This window comes from Oncorhynchus mykiss, chromosome 27, assembly GCF_057628025.1.
Source record: "Oncorhynchus mykiss isolate SJ-2025 chromosome 27, ASM5762802v1, whole genome shotgun sequence".
Classification (NCBI taxonomy): domain Eukaryota; kingdom Metazoa; phylum Chordata; class Actinopteri; order Salmoniformes; family Salmonidae; genus Oncorhynchus; species Oncorhynchus mykiss.
The window spans coordinates 28,914,198-28,933,585 of record NC_143048.1 but is presented as its reverse complement, the minus strand read 5'-3'; the positions used below and the strand labels follow the sequence as shown (position 1 = coordinate 28,933,585).

Below are 19,388 nucleotides of genomic sequence, written 5' to 3'. Positions count from 1 at the left end.
GTGTTGCTTTTACGCCAAACATAACGTTTTGCATTGTTGCCAAAAAGTTCAATTTTGGTTTCATCTGACCAGAGCACCTTCTTCCACATGTTTGGTGTGTCTCCCAGGTGGCTTGTGGCAAACTTTAAACAACACTTTTTATGGATATCTTTAAGAAATGGCTTTCTTCTTGCCACTCTTCCATAAAGGCCAGATTTGTGCAATATACGACTGATTGTTGTCCTATGGACAGAGTCTCCCACCTCAGCTGTAGATCTCTGCAGTTCATCCAGAGTGATCATGGGCCTCTTGGCTGCATCTCTGATCAGTCTTCTCCTTGTATGAGCTGAAAGTTTAGAGGGACGGCCAGGTCTTGGTAGATTTTCAGTGGTCTGATACTCCTTCCATTTCAATATTATCGCTTGCACAGTGCTCCTTGGGATGTTAAAAGCTTGGGAAATCTTTTTGTATCCAAATCCGGCTTTAAACTTCTTCACAACAGTATCTCGGACCTGCCTGGTGTGTTCCTTGTTCTTCATGATGCTCTCTGCGCTTTTAACAGACCTCTGAGACTATCACAGTGCAAGTGCATTTATACGGAGACTTGATTACACACAGGTGGATTGTATTTATCATCATTAGTCATTTAGGTCAACATTGGATCATTCAGAAATCCTCACTGAACTTCTGGAGAGAGTTTGCTGCACTGAAAGTAAAGGGGCTAAATAATTTTGCACGCCCAATTTTTCAGTTTTTGATTTGTTAAAAAAGTTTGAAATATCCAATAAATGACTGTGGTCATGTGGACACATGACTGTGTCCCACTTGTTGTTGATTCTTCACAAAAAAATACAGTTTTATATCTTTATGTTTGAAGCCTGAAATGTGGCAAAAGGTCGCAAAGTTCAAGGGGGCCGAATACTTTCGCAAGGCACTGTATATCGACATAACCTGAAAGGCCGCTCAGCAAGGAAGAAGCCACTGCTCCAAAACCGCCATTAAAAAAGCCAGACTACGGTTTGCAACTGCACATGGGGACAAAGATCGTACTTTTTGGAGAAATGTCCTCTGATCTAATGAAACAAAATTAGAACTGTTTGGCCATAATGACCATTGTTATGTTTGGAGGAAAAAGGGGGCTAGCTTGCGAGCCGAACAACACCATCCCAACCGTGAAGCACGGGGGTGGCAGCATCATGTTGTTGGGGTGCTTTGCTGCACGAGGGACTGGTGCACTTCACAAAATATATGGCATCATGAGGAGGAACATTGTGTGGATATATTGAAGCAACATCTCAAGACATCAGTGAGGAAGTTAAAGCTTGGTCGCAAATGGGTCTTCCAAATGGACAATGACCCCAAGCAGACTTCCAAAGTTGTGGGAAAATGGCTTAAAGACAACAAAGTCAAGGTATTGGAGTGGCCATCAAAGCCCTGACCTCAATCCTATAGAAAATTTGTGGGCAGAACTGAAAAAGTGTGTGCGAGCAAGGAGGTCTTCAAACCTGACTCGGTTACACTAGCTCTGTCAGGAGGAATGGGCCAAAATTCACCCAATTTATTGTGGGAAGCTTGTGGAAGGCTATCCAAAACGTTTGACCCAAGTTAAACAATTTGAAGGCAATGCTACCAAATACTAAATGAGTGTATGTAAACTTCTGACCCACTGGGAATGTGAAGAAAGAAATAAAAGCTGAAATAAATCACTCTAGTATTATTCTGATATTTCACATTCTTAAAATAAAGTGGTGATCCTAACCTAAGTCAGGGAATTTTTACCTAAGTCAGGGAATTTTTACCTAAGTCAGGGAATTTTTACCTAAGTCAGGGAACTCAACTTTATTTTTTTCTCTTTAGTTCATTCTCTTGGTTGTTGGTGCTTTGGGGGGTTTCTTGGGGGTGGGGAATGGAATTAATTGTATTTTTGTTTTTCTTGGGGGGGTGGGGGGGGGGGGGGGGTCTGTGGGAGGGGTATCGAATGGTTGAGGGACAGCTATTGGGGAACCTTGGGGGGTTGGGCTTCACGTTTTTTAGCCTGGTGGGAGATCTGTCAACGTGCCCTTGAGCAGGGATTTGACCATGGAGGCTTCTGTGTGTCGCTCTGAATGGGAGTCTGTTGGATGACTGGTATGATGTAGTTGTTGAGCGGCTTCACTGCAAGTATATTGTATGTTTCAGATATTCAATTTAAAAAAAAATACTTTAAAAAAAGTCAGGATTGCCTAAGAAACTTCCATTTAAAAAGGTTACCCCCCAAAATTGCTCAAATCGACATGCTATCCTTTACCACCACACCAGGCTACCACAGTCTAACTGGTGGAATGCTTCCGGTTAATGTTCCGACCTGGTTGTGTCCACCTCAAAGCTGATGTTGTGCCACTCTGGGGTGGTGACGACCCCTTTAAGTAGAGGCTCCAGGAGCTTCTGTAGGTACGCCGCCCCGTAAACCTAACACAAAGAATTTCAACATTAAAATGCCTTTAAAATTCCAGGCTTGGTGTGAGTGCTTCAGGTTATACCATTTAAAATTGTCTGTATGGGAGAGAAATGTGGTTTTACCTTGAAACAGAAGGTCATGATTTTACTGGCCAGACTGTTGCCTCTGAAGAGAGTCTGCATGGAGTCAGCCAGCTCTACCTCCTTGGAGAACATATTCCACAGCAGCTGATACAGCAGGTGGCGAGAGTCAAACAGTGTCACCAACACACGAGCCAGCTCGTCCTGAAGACGACACAGGAGGACACACTATGTTTCAACAACTACTGCCTCAAATTCTCATACTTGCACAGGGGTGGCAAACCCTTTTCCTGGAGAGCTACAGGACATGCAGGCGTTTGCGCCAGCCTTGCACTAACATGTCTGATTCTACTAATAAATTATGTTTGTTATTGTAGTGCTCATCATTGTGAAGGTTAGTCACCCAAAAGGCTGTGTTTCGTACATACCCATTGGGATCCTGGCACCACATTGGCCAGTGCCATGGCGATGGGCAGCTCTCCCTGGTCTCCCATCATGGTGACCAGCTCCACCAGCCTTTCAAAGCGGTCTGCCAGCACCGTCTCTGCCAGTGTGTCAAACTCTGTCCCCTGCTGGAGGATCTTAGTCAGAACCTCCATGAAGGTGGCCCGTGTCTGCAGGTCCTTATGGTAGCCCAAACCTGGAGAAGGGTGGATGGTGGGGGGAGGAGAGAGAGACGGATAGAGAGACAGAGCGACAGAGGGGGCACAAGAGAAAGATTAAGGGTGGCAAAGGATACAGGGACATTATATTTGAGGTTTGATTGTTCATTTTGGAAGCTATGGTCCTTGGTAGATGAAAGGACTAACATTATAGCGTTCCTGGCACTATAAAAAGGTGGAGAAATACTACTGCTACAGTAGATCACCAATAGAGTGCATGAGTCCGCTGTCCACGTTGGCGTTGAGGAGGTTGGACATGGCCAGGACAGTACAGTGTCTGAGGGAGGCCAGGCGTCGAGACATGCCCCTCTTCCTCCCAACCACCGGCTGGCCATCATCCTCCACCTCACTGCAGTCATTCAGCAGGTTCATGAACAGGGTAAAGTACCTGGGTACAGGGGGTAAAGCAGGGTTCAGAACACTTAACAGGCAGTTTGAATTAAAATCATGTGCACATTTAAGTTAATGTATTCCTTTACTTCTATACAGAAAACACAGTTTATTTTGCGTGTGGAAATGTTACAGCATGCACAGTAAACAGAAAGCTGAAGAGCAGCAACAGAACACTAAGTCTCTCTGGATAAGCACGTCAGCTACATGACTAAAAGGTATAGGAGTGTATATGGGGCGGCAGGGTAGCCTAGTGGTTAGAGAGTTGGACTAGTAGGTTGCAAGTTCAAATCCCCGAGCTGACAAGGTACAAATCTGTCGTTCTGCCCCTGAACAGGCAGTTAACCCACTGTTCCTAGGCCGTCATTGAAAATAAGAATTTGTTCTTAACTGAATAGTTAAATAAAAGGTAAAAAAAAGAAAAAAACATTTTAAAAAAAAGGTATATGAGTAAAGCATGTTGTAGTTACTTGAGGAAGAGCTGGGACTTGGCCTCCATCAGCTCCACCCCGTCTCCCTCCTCTGGCTGAAGAGGCAGGCCAGCTAACAGAGACACCACCGCCTCCATACTGGCCTGGTCCAGGTCTCTGGTCAGACACTTGATATCGTCATCAGCAGCCTGGTTGGAGGTGCCCATCACCCAGTCTGTCAGGTACTCCACCATCTTGTTCCTGGCAGATGTGGTGAGGGGTTGAATGAACAAAAATGATTGATTCTTGAAGAATATAACTTATAAATGTCTCATGAGCTGTCGTACCCCATCAGAACTCAAAATATACACTTCTTTTACTCCAACGTTTATAAACTAAGTAAATGTAAACAAAACACTACATAGCCTCAACGCATTGTTAAAACTATAATTTTATATCAGGTATGGTCATTCTATAGCTCTGTCTGTGAATTTGGGAGTGGTAATATTTCTCCAGACCAATCCAACTTTTTTTAATTGTTTGAACTGCTGACTGAAGCTTTAAGTAGCGTTTAGCTAGTTTGGCTAGCGTTAAGCTAGAGTTTAGGTCTGTCCAGGAGGGAGTGCCGTCTCTGTCGCTCACCTGAACTTCATCTCCTGGCAGAAGGACAGGTCGTCTCGTCTCTCCATCATCACCTCCACCAGCTGGCACAGCTTGGTTTTCATCTGGATGGCATGCAACGTGTTGCCTAAGACACGCACGTACCTGGGGGGGTGAGATCAGACCGAATAAGGTCCTGAAGAGTGACAACTGATTAGGTATTTCATAAGCTGTGAGTGTTTGTCTCTCACCTGACCAGGTTGAGCATCATGGTCTCTATGCTGGCCTGTCCAAGGTGCTCTGAGCTGCCCTCAGCATGGTTATCCAGTAGGTTCTTCATGATGGCAATGGTCTGCTCCACAAACTGTGTGTTAGTGTCATTGATGGGGACCTGCAAGGGCACAGAGACAAATTAATGAAATCAGTTTAAACTACTTTCCTGCTAATGTCAACAACTCAGCTTTATAATGAACTAATGAAATTCAACAACATCAGCGCAGGCAGGGCTCTGTGCTACAATCAGCAAAAAAGTCACCACCCCCCTGTAAAACTCCCTAGAATGACATTCTACACTAATACAATTCAAATAATTGGTTAACGTGCCCCATCCTCCTCCGCAGCCCATCCACTCACCGGCCCCTGTGTGTCGAAGAAGCGTCCGATTCTGTTCCTTAGCTTGTTGAAGAGCATGTGGTACAGGACAGGGCTGAGCTCCAGCCCCAGTAGCTCCTTGACATTGGTGCGGACGTGTAGACCCACCCTCTCATGACCACATACCAGCAGGACCAGCAGGCGGTCCAGGAACCTGCCCAGGGGGGTTTCAGTGGAGGAAGAAGAGGAGCAGGTGGCTGAGGCTCCAGCTGCAGCATTGGAGACCTCACAGACGCCCACAGAGACCATAGAGTACTTGCGTTCGCTCATGGGGCCCATGGGGGGGCTGTAGGTGGTGGGGCCACAGGGCTTGCTGTGCTGGGACAGACACACCCCACCCAGAGCACACAGGAAGCCTGTCATGTTGATCCACTCCTGCAGGGGGAGACAAATGGGGTAGAGTTTGGAGCAATGGTCCCTATATTATTATTTTTTATTAACAGTGAAACACACCCAAATCCTAAAAATGTAAGTGCTCTTACCTGACCATCCTCCACCTTGTTTTTGGGAAAGTTCAGAATCTGTTTGGTGTCCTGCTCCCATTTTGCATGCGTGTCCTCCCATGCCTGGGGTGAGACATGGAAACAAGAAGGGACAAGTCACTAATCCTGGAAGGATGTAAGTAAGGATAAACTGTATTTTATGCTTCTTTATTCTTTCACACCTCAGTGTTTCCTGCAGTGGGGTGCTCTATCCTTCTCAACAAGGCCATCACTCTCTTCTGCAGGGTGGAACGTCCTACCAAACAGAGAAACAAGTAGCGGAGTCACTGTCTGAAACCGTTGGCCTTTTTAGTGACTCTCAGAGCATGTTATAGTGGTGTTCAAAACATAGTGTTTTTACTGACCGGTGGCCATTATGTTGCTGACGGAGGCGAACTCTGTGAAGGTGGCGTAGTTGGGCAGGATGTTCTGGACGAGCACCTCGTCAGCGGAACAGCGGATGTCAGCCTCCTCACACAGGTGTCTGAAGCAGGACATGGCCACCAGCACGGCCTCGGTGTCAGGGCTCCACAGAAACATGTATAGACACACCTCCAGTTTGGTCTGGGCCTGTCTGCAGATGGGGATTCCACTGCCCTGCGTGGCACACTCCTGGGCGAGCAGAGAGGAGTTAGACACGTCCAACACACATTTAGACATGTCCAACACGTGTATTTGACTTGTATAACTGCAAAACACTCCAGAAGGTTTTCCAGACCTAAGCTAGTCCTAGACTTAAACATTATTTTGAATGGAAATTCTCTATTGAAAGTGCTTTTTAGTTCAGAACTAGGCTTAATCTGCGTCTGGGAAACTAGCCCTCAATGGTTATTCTGATGTGAGGTTAGAGTCCCTGACCTCACCTTGTTCTTTAGGAGGAACTTGTTCCTGCAGATAAGGATCTCCCTCAGCCACTTCAACACCTCTGTACTGTTCACCATCTGGTGACCAATCAGCTTCTTGCAGATCAGGAAGAGAACCAGGGAGCTGCAATGGGATAGGCCAGTGTTAGAGCCCAATGGAATCTCAACACACACCCCTAAAGACTGGGACTACTACTGAATCCATGACCAGTGTGTCTGTCTACATGGATTATCTCTGGACTGAAAAGCCCCCAGAACTAAACCATGTCCTTGTACCTGATGTCCCAGAAGGTTTCAATGGGGGCCTGAGGGTTCCACAGCTCTATGGTCTCAGGCAGGTGCAGCACCAGCAGAGCCTGGGCAGGGAGAGAGAGACAGATAGGGAGAAATATGCCTTACTTGAAGTTGATAATTCAATGCTAGGGAATAGAACTGAAGTGGACAGAATGAGAAAGAATAAAGAAGCAGAGTAGATGGAGTGAGAGTAAGGGAGAGAAGGAGTGTGAACTGACCTCCATGGCCTCCTGGGAAAGCTGGGCTGTATTGACCAAGGGCACCAGCTGCACCAGGCCTGCGATCAGCTCTGCTGTGCTGCTCTGGGTCTCCTGAGCCTGCTTCCCTGGGTTCTACAACACACACAATGTCAAACATGCATGTATGGGTGAACGCAAGGGCGGAGAGGAAATCGAACCACACACATAAGTGGAAGTGAGGGTGATTAACTATTTAAACAGAAGGGACATTGTCTCAGTATATACAGTTGAAGTCGGAAGTTTACATACACCTTAGCCAAGTACATTTAAACTCAGTTTTTCACAATTCCTGACATTTTAATCCTAGTAAAAAGTCCCTGTTTTAGGTCAGTTAGGATCACCACTTTATTCAGTCATTATGGCCAAACAGTTCTATTTTTGTTTCATCAGACATTTCTCCAAAAAGTACGATCTTTGTCTCCGTGTGCAAACCGTAATCTGGCTTTTTTATGGCGGTTTTGGAGCAGTGGCTTCTTCCTTACTGAGTGGCCTTTCATGTTCTGTCAATATGGGACTCATTTTACTGTAGATATAGATACTTTTGCATCGGTTTCCTCCAGCATCTTCACAAGGTCCTTTGCTGTTGTTCTGGGATTGATTTTCAGTTTTTGCACCAAAGTACGTTCATCTCTAGGAGACAGAACGCGTCTCCTTCCTGAGCGCTATGACGGCTGCGTGGTCCCATGGAGTTTGTACTGTTTGTACAGATGAACGTGGTACCTTCAGGCATTTGGAAATTTCTCCCAAGGATGTACCAGACTTGTGGAGGTCTACAATTTATTTTCTGAGGTCTTGGCTGATTTCTTTTGATTTTCCCATGATGTCAAGCAAAGAGGCACTGAGTTTGAAGGTAGGCCTTGAAATATCAATTCAAATTTATTTCTATAGCCCTTCGTACATCAGCTGATATCTCAAAGTGCTGTACCGAAACCCCGCCTAAAACCCCAAACAGCAAGCAATGCAGGTGTAGAAGCACGGTCATTGAGAGTATCTCTACCGCTCTTGCTGTCTCTATAGAGTTGAAAACAGCAGGTCTGGGACAGGTAGCACGTCCGGTGAACAGGTCAGGGTTCCATAGTCGCAGGCTCCATCCACAGGTACACCTCCAATTGACTCAAATGATATCAATTAGCCTATCAGAAGCTTCTAAAGCCATGATATAATTTTCTGGAATTTTCCAAGCTCTTTAAAGGCACTGTCAACTTAGTGTATGTAAACTTCTGACCCACTGGAATTGTGATACAGTCAATTATAAGTGAAATAATCTGTCTGTAAACAATTGTTGGAAAATGACTTGTGTCATGCACAAAGTAGATGTCCTAACTGACTTGCCAAAACTATAGTTGGTTAACAAGAAATTTGTGGAGTGGTTGAAAAACTAATTTTAATGACTCCAACCTAAGTGTATGTAAACCTCCGACTTCAACTGTATGTGGTGGTTGGTGTCAGACTTACGTGCAGCATGAGTTTGGGGTCAGCGTGGATGAGTTTGACCAGAGCGAGGAGGAGGCACTTGTAGCTGCGTGTATCCAGGTCTGTGGTTTTCTCTTTGAACTTAAGGCTGGTGGTCATTTTCTCTTTAAATGACAGAGTCTGTCAGAGAGAGAAGTTGTACATTTAGGTGTAGCTAATACATACTTTTCCTAAGAGGTTCGCTTACACAGGAAAACAAAAGGTGTTTCAAACGATTGGTGTGAAAGTGAGTGTGAATGTGCGCGTGTGTGTAGTCCCTTTCTCACCGGCGTCATGCGTAGTGGGGCATGTGTGTGAAGGCCTTGCATCACTCGGCTCAGAGTGTCTGAGAACATTAGTCGCAGCTCTCCAGAGTAGCAGTACACTGCATCAATCTTAGGCCACCAGTCCAGATCAGACTAAAGGATGAAGAGGATAGAAGATCATTAATATTGCACTGCTGTGGGAAAGGCCAATGAGATCAGCACTGTCCTATCAAATGTACTTCGACTGAACTTGGTAGGAAGTAGTAGTGGAGACGGTACAAACTTACATTGGTGATGATTCTGTGCAGGGAGTTGACCAGGACAAAGTGAAAGGTAGAGGGGGAGGCGGAGGCCAAACAGACCTGAGGAGATTGTCTTTATTAATGTTTCGTCAAAAAAGCCGCTTTGACACCGAGGTATCATTCAGACATGGTCTGCACATTTTCTGCCAACGCGCTGAGCAGACTGACTGACCTTAAAGTGCTGATTGTTGTGAGGGTTGATACGGAAACAGGAGACGAAGCAGTCGATCATGAGGTCCACGTCTGCGTTCTGGCTGCCTGCCCCGCGAGAGAAGGGCTTGGTGGGGTTGAAGAGCAGGGCCTGATGGGATAGATAAGTGTCTGTATGTGACCGTCTGCAATATTCCAAATTAACCAATTTCCCAATTAACCCTTACGCAAGGGGCTTTATGAAGGTCTGAAAGGATTGGATAGGTATTAACAAAATGGTCATAGCTCCATAGCGGTAGCACTAGCACAAAAGTTGCACTATAAAAGTCTAAGGGGTAGCCATAGGCATATCAATCATTGTTTACCGTTCAGGACGTTGTAGATAGAAATGTTCTATATAGAAAGGACATTGTCAATTTTACTCCACGACTGGAATGACAAACATAAAACCCAGACACCACTGCTGTAGTGTTCCATAGCCCCCAGAGGGCGACAGAGTGTTTCGTTTATCTGACCTTGAGGTCCACCACGATGGACTGCACCAGGAGGAAGATGCCCGAGTGGTCCTCCCGGTTGATGTAGGTGGAGGCCTTGCACAGTTTGACACAGGCGATGGCTGCACTCTCTGTTAGTTGCTTGCTGCCCCCCTGGCCTGCTAGAGCCTTCCTCAAGCTCTCCAGGAACAGCTTCTGTAACGAGATAGTTGCTTTCTCTATCAGCCACACAACCTATTTAATCCCAGTATGTGTGTGTGCGCACTCATCTCACCTTGTTGGCCTTGCTCTCCTCCACCACCTCTCGAGAGATGATGTGTGTGATCTCGGGACAGAGGATGAGGAGGATGATCTGTAGAGGCCACACCGCTGCCTTCCTCTTGGCACTCTCAGCAAAGCTGTCCACCAGGTCAAACAGCCTCTCCGCAGCATCTAAAGGGCGTGCCAGACAGACGAGTGAGATAGCCCTTAACTCATCATACTTCTTATTTATCGTCCTGATCTGTTCCCTACAGTCCCTTTGAGACTGAAGATTTCACATTAAAATAAAAATGTAAAATGAAAAGCGCATGTAATGATAGCATCTGCATTGTGTTTCAGTCCAATACAAGGCACTTGAGAATACTGACCTGCCATGTCTGTCTGTGGTCTCTGGTAGAGCATGGTAAACTCATCAGGGTAGTTCTCTACCCAGTTCCAAAAGGCCTGGGGAGGAACACAAATATTTAGCACTGTCCTCTCTAGAATCAAATCAAATTTTATTTGTCACATACACATGGTTAGCAGATGTTAATGCGAGTGTAGCGAAATGCTTGTGCTTCTAGTTCCGACAATGCAGTAATAACCAACAAGTAATCTAACTAACAATTCCAAAACTACTGTCTTGTACACAGTGTAAGGGGATAAAGAATATGTACATAAGGATATATGAATGAGTGATGGTACAGAGCAGCATAGGCAAGATACAGTAGATGGTATCGAGTATAGTATATACATATGAGATGAGTATGTAAACAAAGTGGCATAGTTAAAGTGGCTAGTGATACATGTATTACATAAGGATACAGTCGATGATATAGAGTACAGTATATACGTATGCATATGAGATGAATAATGTAGGCTAAGTAACATTATATAAGGTATCATTGTTTAAAGTGGCTAGTGATATATTTACATCATTTCCCATCAATTCCCATTATTAAAGTGGCTGGAGTTGAGTCAGTGTCAGTGTGTTGGCAGCAGCCACTCAGTGTTAGTGGTGGCTGTTTAACAGTCTGATGGCCTTGAGATAGAAGCTGTTTTTCAGTCTCTTGGTCCCAGCTTTGATGCACCTGTACTGACCTCGCCTTCTGGATGATAGCGGGGTGAACAGGCAGTGGCTCGGGTGGTTGATGTCCTTGATGATCTTTATGGCCTTCCTGTGACATCGGGTGGTGTAGGTGTCCTGGAGGGCAGGTAGTTTGCCCCCGGTGATGCGTTGTGCAGACCTCACTACCCTCTGGAGAGCCTTACGGTTGAGGGCGGAGCAGTTGCCGTACCAGGCGGTGATACAGCCCGCCAGGATGCTCTCGATTGTGCATCTGTAGAAGTTTGTGAGTGCTTTTGGTGACAAGCCGAATTTCTTCAGCCTCCTGAGGTTGAAGAGGCGCTGCTGCGCCTTCTTCACAATGCTGTCTGTGTGAGTGGACCAATTCAGTTTGTCTGTGATGTGTATGCCGAGGAACTTAAAACTTTCTACCCTCTCCACTACTGTTCCATCGATGTGGATAGGGGGGTGTTCCCTCTGCTGTTTCCTGAAGTCCACAATCATCTCCTTAGTTTTGTTGACGTTGAGTGTGAGGTTATTTTCCTGACACCACACTCCGAGGGCCCTCACCTCCTCCCTGTAAGCCGTCTCGTCGTTGTTGGTAATCAAGCCTACCACTGTTGTGTCGTCCGCAAACTTGATGATTGAGTTGGAGGCGTGCGTGGCCACGCAGTCGTGGGTGAACAGGGAGTACAGGAGAGGGCTCAGAACGCACCCTTGTGGGGCCCCAGTGTTGAGGATCAGCGGGAAGGAGATGTTGTTGCCTACCCTCACCACCTGGGGGCGGCCCGTCAGGAAGTCCAGTACCCAGTTGCACAGGACGGGGTCGAGACCCAGGGTCTCGAGCTTGATGACGAGCTTGGAGGGTACTATGGTGTTGAATGCCGAGCTGTAGTCAATGAACAGCATTCTCACATAGGTATTCCTCTTGTCCAGATGGGTTAGGGCAGTGTGCAGTGTGGTTGAGATTGCATCGTCTGTGGACCTATTTGGGCGGTAAGCAAATTGGAGTGGGTCTAGGGTGTCAGGTAGGGTGGAGGTGATATGGTCCTTGACTAGTCTCTCAAAGCACTTCATGATGACGGAAGTGAGTGCTACGGGGCGGTAGTCGTTTAGCTCAGTTACCTTAGCTTTCTTGGGTACAGGAACAATGGTGGCCCTCTTGAAGCATGTGGACAGTAGCTATGTTTCCATGAACTTTTCCAGTGATTTATTGGCAACATTTAGAACGTTTGAATAGAAAATAATTTTAATTTGCAAAAAAAATGTTGAATAAGGCTGTAATGTAACAAAATGTGGAAAAAGTCCAGGGGTCTGAATACTTTCCGAAGCCACAGATCAATTGCCTGCTACGGTGCATTTCCATCCAACTGTCTTGTGTCGATAAAAACAGCTGGACGTTTTCACAAAAACCTAGTGTTGAATAAACATGAAGGAGTTGAAGTGTTTCCATTATCCATTTAGGCAAATTGCACATGAATAATATGGCGACAGCCTGGATTCCCTCCCAGCCATCTGTCCCATGTCTCAGGTAGCCCACAAAGGCCAGCATGGATAGAGCGCAAGAATTTACTAATCTGCCATAGTCTAATAATTCCTATGTGCCAATTTATTGTCATGGTGAACCTTGCACTGCAGTTGATCTGAAATAATGGGATAGTAAAACTTGCATAGTGCTCTGCGTACCGTCAACACTATTCGGCAATCAACATTTATCTGAAAAACATTGCTTCTATCATAATTTGTAGCAATAAAGAAAGTTTAAAAATGGTGTCAATCTTTAGAGCATTTTTCCAATAGCTGCCATTTCATTACACATTTCAATGTTTTTTCCAATAAACCTGCATCAATGGAAACCTGCATCAATGGAAACCTGCATCAATGGAAACCTGCATCAATGGAAACCTGCATCAATGGAAACCTGCATCAATGGAAACCTGCATCAATGGAAACCTGCAACCTGTGATGTCCTCAAAGTGGAAAATTGTATTTTAAACCTTTCACCAGCAGCCAAGAGGTGTCAGTAGTGAATACCATGAATAACACACTACATGTTCAATTCAATGTTATGTGGACACCTGCTAGTCAAACATCTCATTCTAAAATCATGGGCATTAATAAGGAGTTGGTCCCCCTTTGCTACTATAACAGCCTCCACTCTACTGGGAAGGCTTTCCACTAGATGTTCAAACACTGCTGCGGAAACTTGATTCCATTCAGCTGCAAGAGCATTAGTGAGGTTGGGCACTGATGTTGTGCGATTAGGCCTGGCGCGCAGTTGGCGTTCCAATTCATCCCAAAGGTGTTCGATGGGGTTGAGGTCAGGGCTCTGTGCAGGCCAGTCAAGATCTACCACACCGGTCTCAACAAACCATTTCTGTATGGACCTTGCTTTGTGCATGGGGGCATTGTCATGCTGAAACAGGAAAGGGCCTTCTCCAAACTGTTGCCACAAAGTTGTAAGCACAGAATCGCCTAGAATGTCATTGTAAGCTGTAGAGTTTAGATTTCCCTTCACTGGAACTAAGGGGCCTAGCCTGAACCATGAAAAACAGCCACAGACCATTGTTCCTCCTCCACCAAACTGTACACTTGACACTACGCATTGGGGCAGGTAGCATTTTTCTGGCATCCACATGCAGATTTGTCAGTCGGACTGCCAGATGGTGAACCGTGATTCATCACTCCAGAGAACACGTTTCCACTGCTCCAGAGTCCAATGGTGATGAGCTTTACACCACTTCAGCCGACGCTTGCCATTGTGCATGGTTATCTTAGGCTTGTGTGCGTCTGCTCGGCCAATGAAACCCATTTCATGAATCTCCCGACATCAGTTTTTGTGCTGACGTTGCATCCAGAGGCAGTTTGAAACTCGGTAGTGAGTATTGCAACCAAAAACAGGCAAGTACACTACGCACTTCAGCACTCAGTGGTCCCATTCTGTGAGCTTGTGGCCCATCACTTCACGGCTCACCGGTCAGCAACTGGTGTGGCTGAAATAGCCAAAACCACTAATTTGAAGGGGTGTCCACATACCTTTGGCCATGTAGTATATAATAATACACCAACTTCATAAACACAAAACAGCAGCACTGAATATAGATATATTGGTGCACAAACCTTTTCCAAACTGTTAATGACGGCAAGTTGGGCAGGTTTCTTCAGGGCTTTGAATTTTAATACCGTTTCTGAGAGGATGTAGTAAAAAGTAATAGAGTATTAGCAAAAAACTATTTAAAAAAGAGTATGACATACAAGGGATTGAGTGAGTGTGTAGCTACCTTGGAGCAGTCTTTTAAGTTTGGAGCAGTCCACGTTGATGTACTGCACGAGCTCTATATCGTGCACATCCACAGTGTCTTCTGAGCAGACTGTCAGCTCCTGCAACCTGAGGGAGAACACAATGGATAAGGACTCTCAGACACTGCCATGGAACAAGTTCGTCCAGTCAAACATGACATGCAGAGATATAATTCTAACAGTTTCTCAGGAGAAAGGAGGGAAAGAAGAGGGGGTGGAAGAGAGGGAAAAGAGGACAGCCTTGTAGAGGTTGCCTTTTTGACATCATCCCCTCATCCTTCAAGACAGGAAACTGACATGAGTGTATCAATGACGTGAAACTTTCTGAATGTTGCCAGTCTACAGTAAACATGTCCCCCATGGATGATGTATTGCTCGTTGTGTCAATTAGAGACAATTATTACAAAGTATGTTGCGTGGAAAGAAATTTTATTTGTAAGTACCAAAATTATATAGGTTGTTATGGGAACCTAGTTGCTCATGAGGGGCTGCATATATGAACCAGATTTCATGACAATAGTTCAAACGGGACTGGAGATATGCTTGTTCAAAGTTTGGAATTTCAGTTGATTACTATAGCACCCCCTTTGAGACAATCCACATAAATCTCTATTGGAAGATGGGTGAATGATACAAGTTTCTTAAAAAATCAGGCCAGTGCTGTCTGAGACATCACGTGTGATGAAGGTACAACTGTACGAATGTACTAACGGATGGAGACCTATCAAGTCCCGTCTCCAATTTACAATGGCGCGATGTGCGGCATATGGATGCAACAAGCGCCAATTCAAAACATGTGGAAAGACATTTAGTTTGCAAGTTCCTGAAATGATATTGGTTGTTATGGGAAATGTGTTTCTAATGAGGAAATGCATGCATATAAAAAAAAATGACATGACTGTAGCTCAAACGGGGCAGGAGATATGCTTGTTCATAATTTGGAATTTCAGTTGAATACTATAGCACCCCCTTTAGCCAATCAGTGTAATTTTGTAAATGTTGTATCTCTATGGCAAGACGCGTTATTAATCCAAGTTCAGTAAAAATCGGGCCAGCACTGTCTGAGATATCACGTGTGACAAACATACTAACGGACAGAGGCAGATCCACAGTCCCCTTTCCGATTTCATTGTGGGGGACAATTAACCTAATAGAAGTAACAGGATTCCCTGTTTTATTGTTCATCTGAACATTCTGTAACGTTGCACCATCCTGAACATCCTGGGTGGGGAGGGAGGGATTTCCGTCATGACTGGGTTAACAGTTCATTCACAGTGACATTGTCCATGGCTGGCTGTTTAACTGAAGTGCTGAGGTATGCAAACAAGGCATATGGCATAAGTAGAAAGGGTGCCCAAACAGTCACCTCATCATTACTTCTGAAGACATAACTTCATTTGAAATATTTGTAATATTACACTTTTGGGAAAATCAGGTCTGGTGGAAGTTTTTAAAGACACAAATGCATTTTTCCACAAAATATAATGTAGGTCAGTTGCCATTGACCTTGGAAGAACAACAAGGTGGGCAGGCTATTATTCCAGCCCTGTACTAACACATCTGATCAACTGCTCATCAACACAGTGATAGTGACAGTGAATTAATTAGCCAACACAGTCTGCAGTTCCTCAGGATCAGGGTTACCTGGTGGAGATGCGGCTGAAAACAGCGTTAAAGTTGTTGCAGCTGAGGGAGAAGAGGACCCCTGAGGCGGAGGCACGGAGCTCAGCAGCGTGCTGGTGGCCCTCGCGGTACGTGTGGATGAAGTGACAGATCTCTGGCAGCAGCTGCTTCACCAGCATGGTCTCGTCCAGACGCAGGCAGTCCTTTGATTGCTGGGAGGATTTTATTTGATTTATTAGGATCCCCGTTAGCCGATGTCAGCTAGTCTTACTGGGGTCCAACACATAACCAAAAATCATTTACAGACAAAAGACTTTACAATTTACATACATTTAAAAACAGTAACATGTAGTGTGTGTGTGCATCTATCAGTTCCACGTCAATGTCAGTACATACACACAAGAGGAATACAGAGACAAAGAGAGAGAAGACATGAGAGGATAGGGTGTGTGTAAGCTGGCGTCTCCAGGTTCTCTGAGAAAACAATGAGTGCTTTTCAGGTTATCAGTGGCAACTTCTCACATGTTTTGGATTTATACAGCTGGACATGAAATACACTTATGTGGGTTAAGTGCCTTGCTCAGTGGCACAAACACAGCATGTCCCTACCTGGGATTCACCAGTGCTCCCGTTGGCTAATTCCCAAAACTACACGAGTCAAACTGGCAGCCTCATACCAGGATAGACTGCATATAACTGCATTCCAAACCTGTAGCTCACCCATATGTAGGAAATAGTCTTAACACAAAATAAGGCTACTACTATACTTAAACATTTGTAACATAAAAACTCAAACGAGAACTTCTAACGAGAATTCCATAGCGTCCATGAGGGGAGCAGCTGGCTTCCGTCTGACGACATGCCCTAATGAAAAACCTATACAGGAAACTCTCAGCGATCCCATTGGAGGCTGTGAAAGCACTAACTCAAGTCGAGGAAACACCTGGAAATGGAATCTTCTGCTGCAGGGTTGCAGAACTGAGGCACCTATTTCAGAAGTGAAGAGAACGCACGAGTGAAGAAAGGGGTTTAAGTGTAGGTCTATGTGTCTGGAAAAAGCAGAGAGAGAGAACAGGGGCATCCATGATCCATTGAACCAATGTAATACTGCCGTTGTGTTGGGATACTTAAAGAGTTTTAGAATATTGGTGCAATATTTTGAGGCCAATGCTCTTGACTGGCAATGTTCAATTAAATTCAGTCAACAGAAAACTGTTTGAGTTGGGGGAGGCCATAGGACTAATATGGGACAGGCTAGGGAAAAACAAAAATGGGGTAATGTTTATACACAACAAACACACAGAAGCAAGTGTAGGGGGTTGGTTAGCAGACCAACTAAATGGTGACGTAATAAGGTATACAGTAGATGCAGACTGTAAAGGTTTTCCTCACCGATGCCAGGCACTTCTCCAGTGTGTCCAGGATAATCAGCTGGGAGAGGTAGAGGTTCTTCTCAGCAGCTTCCCCGAATATCCGCTGGAGAGAGGAGGGGTGGGTACAGGACAGGTTACAGACACAGAGGACACAGTGATTTGGCAAACACCACTTCCAGCCCTTAGCATGCATCCTAAACTTGAGTTGTCTGAGTTTTGACTCAATACACGCCTTCCAGGAGGTAGAGTTGATGACATGCAACGTGGTGATCCCCATAGCTAAAAGAGACATGTTAAAAAACGCCACTTACCATGTTGTTCACATTTTTTAGTATGTTCGTGAGGCCACTGATGACGTGGGAGAACTTGTACTTAGAGATGTTGATGAGACATTCCTTGTTGTGCTCTGTGCTGACTTTGGTGTGGTTGTTCTGATGTCCCGTTTTAACAGGAAGCTAAGGAGAAAGAGAAAAAAGCATGTGTCATCCTAAAGTCACAGGGGAATCTAGCCACGGGTGAAGGTATTATACAGTGGACAATGTATGCAGCAGGTTTGAACAAGTCTAATAGAATTACACAAAGCCGGCCTCCCCAGTGGCACAGCAGTCTAAGGCACTGCACCGCAGTGCTTGAGGCGTCACTACAGACCCGAGGTTGTCCGGGTCAGGGGAGGGTTTGGCAGGACGGGATGTCCTTGTCCCATCGCTATCCAGCGACTCCTTGTGGCGGGCCGGGTGCATGTACGCCGACTTCGGTCACCAGTTGAACTGTGTTTTCTCCGTCACATTTGTGTGGCTGGCTTCCTGGTTAAGTGAGCAGTGTGTCAAAAAGCAGTGCAGCTTGACAGGGTCGTGTTTCGGAGGATGCATGGCTCTCGACCTTCGCCTCTCCCGAGTCTGTACGGGAATTACAGCGATGGGACAAGACTAACTTCCAATTGGATATCACGAAATTGGTGAGGAAAAGGGGGTATAAAACAAAAGTTTGGACACACCTACTCATTCAAGGGTTTTTCTTTATTTTTAATATTTTCTACATTGTAGAATAATATTGAAGACATCAAAACTATGAAATAACACACATGGAATCATGTAGTAACCCAAAAAAGTTTTTACCAACTTAAAATATGTATTATATTTGAGATTCCTCAAAGTAGCCACACTTGCCTTGATGACAGCGTCGCACACTCTTGGCATTCTCTAAAACAAGCTTCACCTGGAATTATTTTCCAACAGTCTTGAAGGAGTTCCCACATATGCTGAGCACTTGTTGGCTGCTTTTCCTTCACTCTGCAGTCCAACTCATCCCAAAACAATCTCAATTGGGTTGAGGTCAGGTGATTGTGGAGGCAAGGTCATCTGATGCAGCACTCCATCACTCTCCTTCTGGTCAAATTGCCCTTACACAGCCTGGAGGTGTGTTGGTCATTGTCCTATTGAACAACAAAAGACAGTTCCACTAAGCACAAACCAGATGGGATGGCTTATCGCTGCAGAATGATGTGGTAGCCATGCTGGTTAAGTGTGCTTTGAATTCTAGATAAAATCACTGACAGTGTCACCAGCAAAGCACCCCCACACTATCACACCTCCTCCATGCTTCATGGTGGGAACCACACATGCCAAGATCATCCGTTCACCTACTCTGCGTCTCACAAAGACCCGGCAGTTGTAAACAAAGATCTTGTGTTTCTTGGCCCAAGCAAGTCTCTTCTTATTGGTATCATTTAGTTGTGGTTTCTTTGCAGCAATTCGACCATGAATGCCTGATTCATGCAGTCTCCTCTGAACTAGAGGTCGACCGATTAATCGGAATAGCCGATTAATTAGGGCCGATTTCAAGTTTTCGCTTAAAGTTAGAGAGGGAGATATAAGATTCCAGCTTCAGTGATTTTTGCAATTCGTTCCAGTCATTGGCAGCAGAGAACTGGAAGGAAGGCGGCCAAATGAGGTGTTGGCTTTGGGGGATGACCAGTGAAATATACCTGCTGGAGCGCATGCTACGGGTGGGTGTTGCTATCGTGAGCAGTGAGCTG

The 19,388-nt window shown here is 45.3% G+C and overlaps 1 protein-coding gene across 11 annotated transcripts in view; it reads right to left on the bottom strand.

The window, feature by feature from the left end:
* The window catches only part of LOC110507892 (neurofibromin), a 114,501-nt gene that overhangs the window by 87,490 nt on the left and 7,623 nt on the right, over window positions 1-19,388 (bottom strand). For 6 of the 11 annotated variants that reach the window (XR_016492481.1, XR_005039980.2, XM_036964932.2 and 3 more), the window contains exons 2-27: window positions 17,665-17,808; window positions 17,373-17,456; window positions 16,002-16,192; window positions 14,339-14,445; window positions 14,178-14,245; window positions 10,381-10,456; window positions 10,026-10,183; window positions 9,773-9,946; window positions 9,280-9,408; window positions 9,093-9,167; window positions 8,827-8,958; window positions 8,543-8,680; window positions 7,067-7,180; window positions 6,831-6,910; window positions 6,555-6,678; window positions 6,057-6,303; window positions 5,874-5,947; window positions 5,692-5,775; window positions 5,192-5,584; window positions 4,810-4,949; window positions 4,601-4,723; window positions 4,019-4,219; window positions 3,365-3,546; window positions 2,925-3,136; window positions 2,539-2,700; window positions 2,324-2,427 (exon numbers count right to left, since the gene is read on the bottom strand). Coding sequence is in view for 9 of the 11 variants with exons in the window: in XM_036964932.2 (XP_036820827.2) it covers window positions 2,324-2,427; window positions 2,539-2,700; window positions 2,925-3,136; window positions 3,365-3,546; window positions 4,019-4,219; window positions 4,601-4,723; window positions 4,810-4,949; window positions 5,192-5,584; window positions 5,692-5,775; window positions 5,874-5,947; window positions 6,057-6,303; window positions 6,555-6,678; window positions 6,831-6,910; window positions 7,067-7,180; window positions 8,543-8,680; window positions 8,827-8,958; window positions 9,093-9,167; window positions 9,280-9,408; window positions 9,773-9,946; window positions 10,026-10,183; window positions 10,381-10,456; window positions 14,178-14,245; window positions 14,339-14,445; window positions 16,002-16,192; window positions 17,373-17,456; window positions 17,665-17,808 (3,716 nt within the window). In the remaining 2 variants the exon portion in view is untranslated. The remainder of the gene's footprint in view (window positions 1-2,323; window positions 2,428-2,538; window positions 2,701-2,924; window positions 3,137-3,364; window positions 3,547-4,018; window positions 4,220-4,600; window positions 4,724-4,809; window positions 4,950-5,191; window positions 5,585-5,691; window positions 5,776-5,873; window positions 5,948-6,056; window positions 6,304-6,554; window positions 6,679-6,830; window positions 6,911-7,066; window positions 7,181-8,542; window positions 8,681-8,826; window positions 8,959-9,092; window positions 9,168-9,279; window positions 9,409-9,772; window positions 9,947-10,025; window positions 10,184-10,380; window positions 10,457-14,177; window positions 14,246-14,338; window positions 14,446-16,001; window positions 16,193-17,372; window positions 17,457-17,664; window positions 17,809-19,388) is intronic. The other 5 variants (XM_090223835.1, XM_090223836.1, XM_036964936.2 and 2 more) reach the window with 5 other exon arrangements.